The 15021-nt window shown below is 36.6% G+C and overlaps 1 protein-coding gene across 2 annotated transcripts in view; it reads right to left on the bottom strand.

The window, feature by feature from the left end:
- The window catches only part of LOC128649702 (GRAM domain-containing protein 2B), a 68075-nt gene that overhangs the window by 17655 nt on the left and 35399 nt on the right, over positions 1-15021 (bottom strand). The window contains exons 1-2 of one of the 2 annotated variants that reach the window (XM_053703115.1): positions 1651-1837; positions 85-219 (exon numbers count right to left, since the gene is read on the bottom strand). In XM_053703115.1, coding sequence (XP_053559090.1) covers positions 85-219; positions 1651-1700 — 185 coding nt within the window. In that variant the 5' untranslated portion in view covers positions 1701-1837. Of the gene's footprint in view, positions 1-84; positions 220-1650; positions 1838-15021 lie in introns of those variants that run through there. The other variant, XM_053703114.1, reaches the window with a different exon arrangement.

Consider the following 15021-nt stretch of genomic DNA (forward strand, 5'->3'; position numbering starts at 1 on the left):
TGTCTGGCGGACATTATACTCTACAGCGTATCATGTCCGCCAGACATTGATAAATCGGCCCCCAAGTCTAGAACACTTTCTCACCTGGTGAGGTGACCTATTTTGTCATCTAACCCATCTTCATGCAGCGGTTCCTCCAAACTGAAAGATTTCACGTCTGCCAGTCGTTTTTTACCCTTCTTTATCCGTGTGGTGTTCAGGGTAGAATCCGGCGAGATTCTGAAAGCAAGCAGAGGAAAATCAATATTCACAGCATGACACAATAAAAAAAGAGAATAAAAAAAAATAAAAATCTACAGCGATACTTGGAAGAGCTGTATTTATATATGTAGACCTCAGTTGCAGCCCATATTTCAACTTGTAATGAAATATAAGTAATTTCTGTTTAAAGGGGCATTAAAGTCAAAATTAAACGTTCATGAGTCAGATAGAGTATTGACTTTTAAACAACTTTCCAATTTACTTCTGTTATCAAATTTGCTTTGTTCTCTTGGTATCTTTCATTGAAGAGTAAAACTAGGAAGGTTCATAAGAGCTCAGAAGTGTGCATGTGTATTTAGTATGATTTGTAGCTTTGTTATACAATGTTGCAAAACACTACTGCCATTGAGTACTAAAAACATGTGCACACTCCTGAGCCTACCCAGTTTTACTCTTCAATAAAAGATACCAAATAAACAAAGCAAATTTGATAACAAAAGAAAAATTGGAAAGTTGATAAAAATTGCATGATCTATCTGAATCATGAAAGTTTCATTTTGACTTTACTGTCTTAAAGAATATTGCATGTAAATGTGCAATGCAAAAGTAAATAAAAATTACTTATTCACAGGAAAATGAATTGCTCTCTTCACTTCTACACAAACGATGGGCAATAGTGTTTTATTAATTGTTTGCACAATATAACGAGCATAAAATCGCTCTCCTACAGTGTCTCTCATACGCACACAGTTTTATAAGCGGAAAAAAAAAAAATGTGCATTTAAATTCTACAAGTTGTAATAAAACTAAAAATTTGTTTGGCACCTTTACACCAGTAGCACATACAGACAATTCTAAATAAAGAAGCTTGATCTACACAAATGTGTTCAAACGTATAAACAATCACGGAATTTACAAGGATATGCATTTGTTTGGCACATGCAAATGGTTATTTATCAAAGAAAGTTTAAAAAATATTAATAATAATAATACAGCTATTTTATGGTGCTCGTTTAGAGAAAGTGGCAAATCCATGATACTTCAATAAACAGACTCCTTATACTCCATGAAGGAAACAGCATTATATTATTGTAATATCCTGAAATTATTCATAATAGTAAAGGAAGTCAGTAACATCTATTTATAGACACCAGATGCATAGGAAACAATATGATGCTTTACCAGTCCTTGCGCTGTGTATCAGGTGCAATGGCACAATAACATAACTACTGTATATTTGATTCAGTGACAATCTAAAGCTCCAAGATAACCAATATATCAGTCTGCCTTGAGGCTTTTTCTTTAAAAATTTGTAATCTCTTAATCCTTATACCTGTAAACTTCACTGTGGTTTTCTTTTGTCACAGAAAGGTTAAAAAAAAGTAAATGTTTCCACACACACTCCCCCTTCACACAATCACACGTGGACAGCTGTAGAAATGAACCCACCTTAGAGGCAACGTGGCACTATCCCGACCACCCCTGCCAATGAGCTTCATAGTTGGCAACACTGACTGAAGTGACTACTTTTAGCAGTCAAATACTGGTTTTATACTGGTGTGGACAGTGGTTTCCTGTCATCTTTCCATACAGGATGCCTGTGAATGTCCCATATGACAATACTGCCGTCCCTCCTCCTCAGCTCATACTGGCAGCCACTCCTCCACACACCACAGAGATGGTAGCTATGGGCTGGCCTATCCCCTGCCATCTGATGTCCTATTGGCTGAGCCCATATATGGGCGTGGGAACAATATTATACCAGCTGGAAAGTCAGCTGACAGCTTGCTTGGAAATACTGAATTGCCAACAGGAGTGAAAGCATTTACTGTACTGATTGAACAGTGACTGTAATAAGGAAACATACAGGTTTAGAATTGTAGCAAACAGAAAACAGTATTTGTATGTAAACAAAACACTAAAATCCTAAGCCCCAGGAGGAAAATATCCTCTATTGTTTTCATATTTAGGCAGTGAACAGGACATTTAAATATAAAATAGGCCATTATTGCTTCCAACTTGAGCTTGCAAATCAGAAGCCAGACTGCAACACAACAGTTGACAAAACCCAGCACTGTCTGAGCCTATCCTGATAATATGATCCCAAGTGGTTATTTCATGTTAGCTTTCAAAACAGGACTCTCTTAAAGGGACAGTCTAGGCCAAAATAAAGTTTCATGATTCAGATAGAGCATGTAATTTTAAACAATTTTCCAATTTACTTTTATTACTAATTTTGCTTTGTTCTCTTGGTATTCTTAGTTGAAAGCTTAACCTAGGAGGTTCATATGCTAATTTCTTAGACCTTGAAGGCCGCCTCTTTTCAGAATGCATTTTAACAGTTTTCACCACTAGAGGTTGTTAGTTCACGTATTTCATATAGATAACACTGTGCTTGTGCAAGTGAAGTTATCTGGGAGCAGGCATTGATTGGCTAGACTGCAAGTCTGTCAAAAGAACTGAAATAAAGCGGCAGTTTGCAGAGGCTTAGATACAGGTACAAGGTAATCACAGAGGTAAAAAGTATATTACTATTTCTGTGTTAATGGGTAATAAAGGGATCACCTATCTTTTAAAACAATAAAAATTCTGGTGTGGAATGTCCCTTTAACCTGTAATCTGCAGTCAGGATCTTACCTCATATTAGCTAAAGAAACAGGACTGACTGTGTCAGTCCTGATAATCAACGGTCAGGACCTTTCCCCATATTATCTAGCAATACAGCACTGTCTGGGCCTGTTCTGCTAATTTGCAGTCAGCAAATTACCTCATTATCTATTCTAGAGAAACAGGACTGTGTGAGCTGAGCCTGATAATCTGCATAATCAGTTTTGTGTTTCTAGCTAATAGGAAGTAATCTGCTGTCTAGCCGGTAGACACAGAACTGTCTCGGCCTGTCCTGTTAATCTTATTCAAAGGGTTCAATGAGAGAATGGACAATATAACCTGCTCTCACTGGTCCAATCCAGTCTGACTTCATAGGGTCAGTGAAGAAACAACAGACAGAAACTCCTGTTATTGTGTGTAGGAGGGAGTAGCCCGACCTGAGGGGATTATATGCCTTTATCTGTTTCTCTGATTGTTAGTGACAAGGAAATCTGTAACACCATGACAACCATAAGCCTTTTACACTTCTTATAAATTGCACCAAATGATAGCAAAAACAGGCCTGGACTAGGAATAAATTGTAATTTTAGCTCCCTCCCCCCCAAATGTTATACTGAGTGAACGAGTATGTTTTATTGTGTAACTAACTGTTTTCCTTGATACTTTACTAGTCAGGGGGAAAAAAGGCACTCAATGGAAAGGAACTTCACTGAAATTTCTTATTCATCTGTGTCTAATGGGCTAGTGATATATATATATATATATATATATATATATATATATATATATATATATATATATATATATATATATATATATGTATATAGGATATACAGTATATATATATATATATATATCAAAATAGTGACTTTTCCGTACCCACCCTTTCTATCAAAATAGTGGACTCTTTATGCGCCCTGCATTAAAAAATACTAGCAAGGTTCATAGTGCTTGGAGGGAGTGAACCAATTTATTAAAAAGAAAAGAAAGAAAGAAAGATGAAAAAAGGAAAATAGACTCCCTTATCCAGCACCTAGTCTTACCAAAAAAGTCAACTTTGTGAGTGACTTAGGTTCATTGATGTCATTGTATTATTGTTTAATATTGTGAAATGATAGCTATGTTCTGGATGTTATTTTCAAATTATTTAATATTCTGTGAATTATTGAGAATATTGATATTACTTTATTGTTGTTCATTATTGTGGGCCCATGATAATTTAGATATATACCGGTGGTCATTACATATGTATAGTTCTACAGGCACTATTATAAGGAAAACAGTAACTCAACAGAAACAGTTTTTTGGTCTTTTTCTTGTAATTACCCACTATGGGCGAGATTACATATGCGGCGTTGCCCGCAAAAGCCAACAACGCCGGTGTTTAGTCTGGTTTTGCTATCACATATACGGCGCCGCATATAAATGTGGCGAGTATATTTCACCCGTCGGCCGCTATTTTTACTCCCATAAGCTAACATAAAACCGCATCGCAAATCGGTATCACATATTCAGTGCAAGGACTTACGCGGTGAAAATGGAGAAATTTTACTCAATTTTCTCCTCGCCACACTTACGGCTAGATTATGAGTTTTGCGTTATAGTGAAAAAGCAGCATTATCAGGTTATAACCAGGTATTACGAGTCTTGCAGATTTAGGGGCACCGCACACTTTTTGGGCCTTACCGCAAATCAACTTACGCAAATTGCATATAGTCTTTTTTCAATGGGATTGTAATAGCGCCAGTATTAAAAGCTTGTCCTGGGAGGCCAAAAAGTGAGCGGTACACCCTATCCCGTCAAGATTCGTAACGCATTCTAAAGTCAGTAGTTATGAGTTTTACACTACAAAGCTGTAGCATAAAACTCATAACTAGAGTGCTAAAAAGTACACTAACACCCATAAACTACCTATTAACTCCTAAACCGTGGCCCTCCCGCATCGCAAGCACTAAAATAAAATTATTAACCTCTAATCTGCCGCTCCAGACATCACCGCCACTAGAATAAACATATTAACCCCTAAACCGCTGTACTCCCGCATCACAAACACTAGTTAAATATTATTAACCCCTAATCTGCCGCCCCCAATGTTGCCGCCACCTACATAAATTTATTAACCCCTAATCTGCCACTCCCTACATCGCTGCCACTAGAATAAACATATTAACCCCTAAACCGTGCACTCCCGCATCGCATACACTAGTTAAATATTATTAACCCCTAATCTGCTGTCCCTAACATTGCCGCCACCTATCTACATTTATTAATCCCTAATCTGCCGCCCCCAACGTTGCCTCCACTATACTAAAGTTATTAACCCCTAACCCTAAGTCTAACCCTAACCCTAACCCCCCCTAACTTAAATATAATCAAAATAAATATAAATAAAACTTACTATTAATAACTAAATAATTTAAAACTAAATACTTACCTGTAAAATAAACCCTAAGCTAGCTAGATAGTTAAATTGTATCTATCTTAGGGTTTATTTTTATTTTACAGGCAAGTTTGTATTTATTTTAACTAGGTATAATAGTTACTAAATAGTTATTACCTATTTACTAACTACCTAGCTAAAATAAATACAAACTTGCCTGTAAAATAAAAATAAGCCCTTAGCTAGATACAATGTAACTATTAGTTATATTGTAGCTAGTTTAGGGTTTATTTTACAGGTAAGTATTTAGTTTTAAATAGGAATGATTTAGTTATTAATAGTAAGTTTTATTTAGATTTATTTTAATTATATTTGTTAGGGGGGGTTAGGGTTAGACTTAGAGTTAGACTTAGGGTTAGGGGTTAATATCTTTAGTATAGTGGCGGCGATGTTGGGGGTGGCAGATTAGGGGTTAATAAATGTAGGTAGGTGGCGGCGATGTTAGGGGTGGCAGATTAGGGGTTAATAATATTTAACTAGTGTTTGCGATGTGGGAGTGCAGCGGTTTAAGGGTTAATATGTTTATTATAGTGGCGGCGATGTCCGGAGCAGCAGATTAGGGGTTAATAAGTATAATGTAGGTATCGGCGGTGTCAGGGGGCGGCAGATTAGGGGTTAATTAGTGTAAGATTAGGGGTGTTTAGACTCAGCGTTCATGTTAGGGTGTTAGGTGTAAACATAAATTTAGTTTCCCCATAGGAATCAATGGGGCTGCGTTACTGAGCTTTACGCTGCTTTATTGCAGGTGTTAGACTTTTTCTCAGCTGGCTCTCCCCATTGATGTCTATGGGGGAAATCGTGCACAAGCACGTACAACCAGCTCACCGCTGACTTAAGCAGCGCTGGTATTGGAGTGCGGTATGGAGCACAGTTTTGCTCTACGCTCACTTTAGGAAAACCTGTAATACCAGCGCATTAGGAAAGTGAGCGGTGAGAATAATGTGCAAGTTAGTACCGCACCCCTCATAACACAAAACTTGTAATCTGGCCGATAGGCAGGCGCAGCAAGCCTTGCGCTGAAAATGTAAGCACCGTAACTCCCTGAAAATATAAACTAACACCTAACGCAGGAGTAATAACTACCTGTTAACTGAAATCCTAAATCACCAACCCCCCACAAAGCAATTAACCTAATTAAGCTGTTAACTCCTATACCACCAACCCCCCACAACACAAAAAAATTATTAAATTACTAAGCCCCCTAACCTAACACTCCATAAATTAACCCCAATTACCTAAAATAAAAAAAAAAACTAAATTACAATTAAAATAAAAAAACTTTTTTTGTAATTTTAGATTCAAATTAGCCAATAGGATTTCAGTAGCTCTCATCCTATTGGCTGATTTGAATTTGAAGATTCAAATTAGCCAATAGGAATGCAAGGTGTGCCATATTTAAATGCGTAACTTGCATTTCATATTTAGTGTACGGCGGTGATCGTTTGAAGAGGATCCTCCACGCTCTATGGCTCCACGGTCGCTGGTCTTCAGTTCCGCAGTCGCCGGTCTTCAGTTCCATGGTCCTAGATGAAGATAGAAGAGGTCGCCGTGATGGAAGAAGATGTCACCGCTTGGAAGAAGACTTCATTGCCGGACTTCAGGAACTGTGAGTACCTATCTGGGGGTTAGAGAGGCTTTTTTTTTTTAATCATTTTAGATTAGGGATTTTATTGGGTGGTAAAAAAGCTGAATGCCCTTTTAAGGGTAGTAAAAGAGCTGAATGCCCTTTTAAGGGCAATGCCCATACAAATGCCCTTTTAGGTGCAATAGGTATCTTAGGTTTTTTAGTGTTAGTTTCTTTTATTTTGGGGAGGGATTTACTGTTAGGGGGAATTAGTATTTTTTAAAGGTAAAAGAGCTGTTTAACTTAAGGCAATGCCCTATAAAAAGCCCTTTTAAGGGCTATTGGTAGTTTAGTATTAGATTAGGAGGTGTTTTTATTTTGGGGGGGCTTTTTTATTTTCATAGGGATTAGGTTTAATTTTTTTATTTTTGATAATTTGGTTTATTATTTTTTGTAATGTTAGACTTTTTTATTTTTTGTAATTTTAGATTAATTTAATCTTAGTTTTTTTTTTAAGTACTGTTAGGATTTTTTATTTAAATTGTAATTTAGGATTTTATGTAGTTTTGGGTTAATTTAGGGGGTGTTAGGTTAGGCTGCTTAGTAATTAAATTAGATATTTGCGTTGTGGGGGGTTGGCGGTTTAGAGGTTAATAGATTAATTAGGTTTATTGCGATGTGGGGTTGACGGTTTAGGCGCTAATAAGTTAATTAGTTACTTTGTGATGTTTGGGTTTGACGGTTAATAAATTAATTAGTTACTTTGAGATGTGGGGGATTGGTGGTTTAGGGGTTAATATGTTAATTAGTTAATTTGCAATGTGGGGTTTGGTGGTTTAGGGATTAATTAGTTAATTAGTTACTTTGTGATGTGGCGGTTTGGCGGTTTAGGGGTTAATACGTTTATTAGGTAGATAGCGATGTGGGTGAATGGCGGATTAGGGGTTAATATTTTTATTATTAGTTGTGATGTGGGTGTTTTCACTTGTCAGGTTTATTTTTGGGAGGCAGGTTAGACTTTTACGGGAGATTTAACTTTTTTTTTTTCTTATGCCCTGGCAGTTTCTAAAGTGCCGTAAGTCACTGGCGACTGCAGGAAATGTGTATTTATATCTGGAAATCACTAGTTTATCCGACTTACGGCACTTTATGAACTGCCAGCAGGGTTTATGTGATTTCCCGATGTGCAAGCTGAAATTACGGGCGGCGCAGGTTTCAGCAGTTGCATTGAGGCCTGCGTCTCATATGTAATCTTGCCCTATGTAAACTTTATTTAAACCAGTCTCTATCCCTCCCTTTTGGGAGTTATAGAATAATTAGAATAGGTGCTGGATAAGGGAGTCTATTTTTCATTTTTACCCTTTCTTTCTTTTTTTTTTAATATATATACATACAGTTGTACCGCAGAGAAATTACATGTTCGGTTCCAGACCACCGCAATAAAGTAAATATAGCAATAGTCAGTTACAGCAATTTTTTGTTTTCCAGTGCATATAAAAGTTATATTTACACTTTACTGTATGTAGTCGATTAAGTGTGCACTAGCATTATATCTAAAATAAACAATGTACATACTTTAATTAAAAAAAACTTTATTGCAAAAAATGCTAAACATCATCTGAGCCTTTAGTGAGTCATAATCTTTTTGCTTGCTGTGTATATATAGGTGTATTAATGTGTATTTATGTGTTTATATGTGTATACTGTATGTTGGAAAAATAACAGCGATAGATTTGCTCTACACAGGGTTTGTGAAGCGTAATAAAGTGAATCACGATAAAACAATGTATGCCTGTATGTATACAGGGAGTGCAGAATTATTAGGCAAATGAGTATTTTGACCACATCATCCTCTTTATGCATGTTGTCTTACTCCAAGCTGTATGGGCTCGAAAGCCTACTACCAATTAAGCATATTAGGTGATGTGCATCTCTGTAATGAGAAGGGGTGTGGTCTAATGACATCAACACCCTATATCAGGTGTGCATAATTATTAGGCAACTTCCTTTCCTTTGGCAAAATGGGTCAAAAGAAGGACTTGACAGGCTCAGAAAAGTCAAAAATAGTGAGATATCTTGCAGAGGGATGCAGCACTCTTAAAATTGCAAAGCTTCTGAAGCGTGATCATCGAACAATCAATCGTTTCATTCAAAATAGTCAACAGGGTCGCAAGAAGCGTGTGGAAAAACCAAGGCGCAAAATAACTGCCCATGAACTGAGAAAAGTCAAGCATGCAGCTGCCAAGATGCCACTTGCCACCAGTTTGGCCATATTTCAGAGCTGCAACATCACTGGAGTGCCCAAAAGCACAAGGTGTGCAATACTCAGAGACATGGCCAAGGTAAGAAAGGCTGAAAGACGACGACCACTGAACAAGACACACAAGCTGAAACGTCAAGACTGGGCCAAGAAATATCTCAAGACTGATTTTTCTAAGGTTTTATGGACTGATGAAATGAGAGTGAGTCTTGATGGGCCAGATGGATGGGCCCGTGGCTGGATTAGTAAAGGGCAGAGAGCTCCAGTCCGACTCAGACGCCAGCAAGGTGGAGGTGGAGTACTGGTTTGGGCTGGTATCATCAAAGATGAGCTTGTGGGGCCTTTTCGGGTTGAGGATGGAGTCAAGCTCAACTCCCAGTCCTACTGCCAGTTTCTGGAAGACACCTTCTTCAAGAAAAACATGATTTTCATGCAGGACAATGCTCCATAACACGCGTCCAAGTACTCCACAGCGTGGCTGGCAAGAAAGGGTATAAAAGAAGAAAATCTAATGACATGGCCTCCTTGTTCACCTGATCTGAACCCCATTGAGAACCTGTGGTCCATCATCAAATGTGAGATTTACAAGGAGGGAAAACAGTACACCTCTCTGAACAGTGTCTGGGAGGCTGTGGTTGCTGCTGCACGCAATGTTGATGGTGAACAGATCAAAACACTGACAGAATACATGGATGGCAGGCTTTTGAGTGTCCTTGCAAAGAAAGGTGGCTATATTGGTCACTGATTTGTTTTTGTTTTGTTTTTGAATGTCAGAAATGTATATTTGTGAATGTTGAGATGTTATATTGGTTTCACTGGTAAAAATAAATAATTGAAATGGGTATATATTTGTTTTTTGTTAAGTTGCCTAATAATTATGCACAGTAATAGTCACCTGCACACACAGATATCCCCCTAAAATAGCTAAAACTAAAAACAAACTAAAAACTACTTCCAAAAATATTCAGCTTTGATATTAATGAGTTTTTTGGGTTCATTGAGAACATGGTTGTTGTTCAATAATAAAATTAATCCTCAAAAATACAACTTGCCTAATAATTCTGCACTCCCTGTATATATATATATATATATATATATATATATATATATATATATATATATATATATATATATATATATATATATATATATATATATATATATATATATATATATGTATATATATATATATATATATATATATATACACACACACACACACACATATCTATCTATCTATCTATCTATCTATCTATCTGTCTGTCTGTCTGTCTGTCTGTCTGTCTGTCTGTCTGTCTGTCTGTCTGTCTGTCTATCTATCTATATATATATACACATGATACATTTGATTTAATTGTCATTTTTGTTTCTTTTTTAGTGTGGGGACCATATAGATATATTTTAAGCTTAGACACACACACACACATATACTGAAATGACAATAGCATTGCACTTTGATGCAATACTGATCAACTGATATATACACTCTGATCAACTGATATATATATATATATATATATATATATATATATATATATATATATATATATATATATATATATATATATATATATATATATATATATATATAAACTAAGACTCTCCCCTAGTTTTGAAAGTTTCAAGCACTCCCTAAACACTCTACTGTTCTGGGATTTATACAACCTACACTAACCTTTCCTAACCCTAGTTCCTCTCCTCCTTTGTTATCCCATTGAAGTCATAATTAGACTTCCATGATTTAGACAGAGCATACAATTTTTTTTTAAATCTTTTATTTATAGACCAAAACATTATTCAAAAAACAAGAACAAGATATCTGTTATCGTGTGCATAAAAAAAAGCATACAATAAGAAAGATAAACAATTAGGAACAAGCATGCTATTACAACGTTATACAATCTTATTACCTTGTTTAACTTAAACATTGTTATGTTAATTCTTCTTAACATATAATTTTAAGATTATATTTCATACAGTTCATAATAATGTTACAACTTAACATCTTATACATTTATCTCTGAGAGTGTCTTGGGATTTTTCTTTTTTTTTTTTCTTTTACCCCCTACCCTTTGCCTTCTCCCCCACGTGCGAGGAGAAGAGAAGAAAAAAAAAAAAAAAAGGGAAAAAAAAGAGAAAAGGAGAAGCAAAAAAAGAAAAGAAAGAAAGAAACAGTAAAGGATCCTTCCCTCCCGTCTCCCTCACTCGCCCAGCTTCCAATAGCTATCAGTTCCCTAATATCTCTATTTCTGTGTTTTTGAAAGGGAAAATTATATGATTTATTTCAGTAGGAGAGAATATTTTTAAAAAATTTGCCCAGTTATTGAAAAACCTATTGATGTCCTGATCATTTTCTAGGTTTATATCTCTTTGTTCTAACATACATTGTTTTTTCATGCAATTTTTCACTTCAGAGATACTAGGAATTGAGCAGCTCTTCCATTTTTTGCAGATTAGATATCTGGTAGCAAGGATAGTGGAGGTTACAATTTTTTCATTGTTCTGTTTGCCAGGTTCTTTCTTTAAACAGAGTACTGACTGGTAGAAAGTTAGGGAGAGAGGAGCTATTTTTAATACATTTTTTAGCCAGTATTCCACTTTAAGCCAAAAAATTTTAATTTTTGGACAATACCATATCATATGTGGGAAATCCGCTGCGAAGTATGAGCATTTGGGGCATTTATTAAATCCTAAGTTGCCAGATCTACAGCCCCTCTCGGGGGTAAAATATGCCCTATGGAGGAATTTAGCATGGGCCTCTCGCCATGTAGCTGAGAGTGTGTTCTGAGCCACCTTTTTTATTGAGAGTTGCAGAGTTTTTTGATCTATGTTACACTGACCCATTAATGTGTTCCAAAATAGTGCCAGATGCGTTAAAACGGGGAGACCCTTATTTGAACCCAGGAAATAATAACATGGTGCAATGGACATATGAGCATTTCTAGTTAGCACCAACCAGTCATCAAGTTTGCCCATGCTCCAGTTCCAGCCTTTTTCTTTGACTAATTCCAACGCATAGTGTCGGAGTTGCAAATAGGCATAGAAGTCTCGGTTTGACAAGTTAAACTCTGTGTTTATTTCTTGAAATGATTTAATGCATTGTCTCTCTTTATCTATTATTTGATAAACATTCTTTAGACCAGCAGAGTCCCATCTTCTGAAGACCGCAGAATGAATTCCTGCTTGGAATTTAGGATTTCCTAGTATCGAGAGGTAAATAGAAGCTTTACTATTAATTAGGAGGAGCTTGGTTATTTTTTGCCAGGCTTTAAGCGGGTTGTAAAATGCTTTAAGCTTTTTAATTTCTGTCGGGATTTCTTTAATATCAAGATGGGTCAATGCGGAGGGCCAATAAGGATAAGAAACACTGGATTCCAATTCGTTATTTAAGACATAGTTATTACATGCAATCCAGTCTGTGACTATACGTGCAAGAAAACAGAGGTTGTAAAGCCTTATATCAGGTAAGGCCAATCCTCCATATTCTTTTGGCACTGAAAGTTTTCCGAAAGAAATTTTTGATCTTTTCCCTTGCCAAAGAAATTTTTTAAGTGCACTATTGAATGATCGAATGTCTTTTCCAAGTAGTAATAATGGTGTGTTTTGAAGAATATAAAGTAGTTTCGGTAGGAGGGCCATTTTAAATAGAGCAATCCGGCCAGAAAGTGATAAGGGCAGATTTTGCCAATCTTTAAGTTTTTCTTTGATCGTTTTAAAAACTGGAAGAATGTTAAGATTGTAAAGGTCGGTATTTTTAACCGGGATATGGATCCCTAGATATTTAAAAGATTCCGTAACCTGTCTGAAGGGGATATTTGTTATTGAATTTGTGTTTTTCCTAAGCCAGAATATTTCAGATTTCGTCATATTTACTTTGTAACCTGAAAAGGAACCAAAGTGATCCATTATATGAAGAAGCTTAGGCATGTTTAATTTGGTATTTGTCATATAGACAAGCAAATCATCTGCATAGAGCCCAGTTCTTATTTCATGGTTGTGAATTTTAATACCATCCAAGGATTGTCTTATTTTAATTGCTAACGGCTCAATGGCAATATCGAAGAGGAGCGGGGAGAGAGGGCAGCCTTGACGCGTTCCTCTACCCAAAAAAATAGGAGATGAGATATTCCTATTTACTATCAGTTTTGTGGAAGGTTGGGTATAGAGATTCGCAACAAAATCAGAGAAATTACCCCTGATGCCGAAATGATTTAAAGAAGAATAGATATGCTCATGAGTGATAGAATCAAATGCCTTTTCAGCATCAATGGATATAATGGCAAGATCATGTGTACCCTCTCCCCCGCTGTCCCCCTCAGATACCGTCTCGTAATACTCTGTCACAACCAAGACCTCCCTAATTTTTGCAGCAGAGTTCCTATTATTTAGGAACCCTGATTGATCTGTATGAATGATTTTTGTGAGGGCCCCTTGTAATCTGGATGCCAAAATTGCAGCTAAGATTTTATAATCGCCGTTAAGTAAAGCAATTGGTCTATATGACTCCTTATACGAAGGATCTTTGTCTCCTTTAAGTATCAATGTTGTATAGGAGTGAGAAAAGGAGGGGGGAATGGGTTTGCCGTCAATATAAAAACTATTAAAAAGAATACAAAGATGCGAAGTAACTTCAGTAGACATAATTTTATAGAACTCGCTAGGGAGACCATCGGGGCCGGCTGCTTTATTGAGAGATAGGTTAGAAATTGTTTTCCCAATCTCTTCTGCCGTGATGGGGGCGTTAAGACTATTAGTGTCTTCTAGATTTAATGTAGGATATTTAATTCCACTCCAGAAATGAGCAGATTTCTTTGTGTCATTACTATTAAGCATGTAGAGCTCCTTATAATATTGATGAAATACACCAAGAATATCGTCAGGTTTAGTAAGGTACTCCCCTTTATGCTGGAGTTTGTCTATATTTGGTTGCTTTTTTTCATTTTTGATTAGTTTAGCCAGCATTTTACCAGATTTGTTGCCATATCTATACATTCTGGCCTGGATTTTCAGTTCTTTTTGAGTTTCTTGGGATAGGATGAAGGAGTCCCTCTCGCTTTTAGCTCTCATATATTTTGCCCAGTTGAGGGAGGTTTTATTAAGCAGGTATTGATTATAAGAGTTAAGCAAGAACTTACATGCCTCTTTTTCTTTTAATCTAGTTTTCTTAAGTAGAGCAGCATTGTATGCAATGATTTCACCCCTCATTACTGCCTTCGCAGTCTCCCAGAATAATTCAGGGTTTCCCAAATGCTCTCTATTGAACTGTACATACTCTTTATATGTTTTTAAGAGCCGACTTTTAAATTTTGAATCAGATGCAAGATAATAAGGAAAGAAGAAACGAGGTGTGTTAGGGAGTGTATGAGCTAATTGTAGCACGAGAGAGATAGGTGCATGATCCGATAAGAGTATAGGCATTACCTCAGCCTTAACCCCTGTTGATATAAGGCGCTCATCCATCAGGAATACATCGATTCTAGACATGGTCTTATGAGCCTTCGAGAGGCATGTAAACATCTGAGCGGATGGGTTCTGAATCCTCCAAATGTCACATAAGGCTAAGTTGGTCTTGATTTTTCTATACATTTTAGATTCTAGGTTATCTCTTTTTTGTTTCAAGTGTTTAGTATTTTGTCTGAGCCTATCTACTGGGCATTGTGGTGCCATGTTAAAATCGCCCCCTACAATCAAGAGGCCTTCTGCATAGGATAGGAGCTTCGACTGTAGAATATTCCAGAATTCTGCATCGAACACATTTGGGCCGTAGACACTGCAAAGCGTATACAGCCTCTGTGCAATTTTTATTTTTATTAGGACATATCTCCCCCCCGGATCGGCAACAGAGCTGACAACTTCTACCCCAATCCTTTTACCTATTAGTATTGCAACCCCCCTCTTTCTCTTGATACCAGCAGTAGAGTATATTTCTTTAACCCAGGAAGTTTTTAA

This window comes from Bombina bombina, chromosome 2 (assembly GCF_027579735.1).
Source record: "Bombina bombina isolate aBomBom1 chromosome 2, aBomBom1.pri, whole genome shotgun sequence".
NCBI classification, from domain to species: domain Eukaryota; kingdom Metazoa; phylum Chordata; class Amphibia; order Anura; family Bombinatoridae; genus Bombina; species Bombina bombina.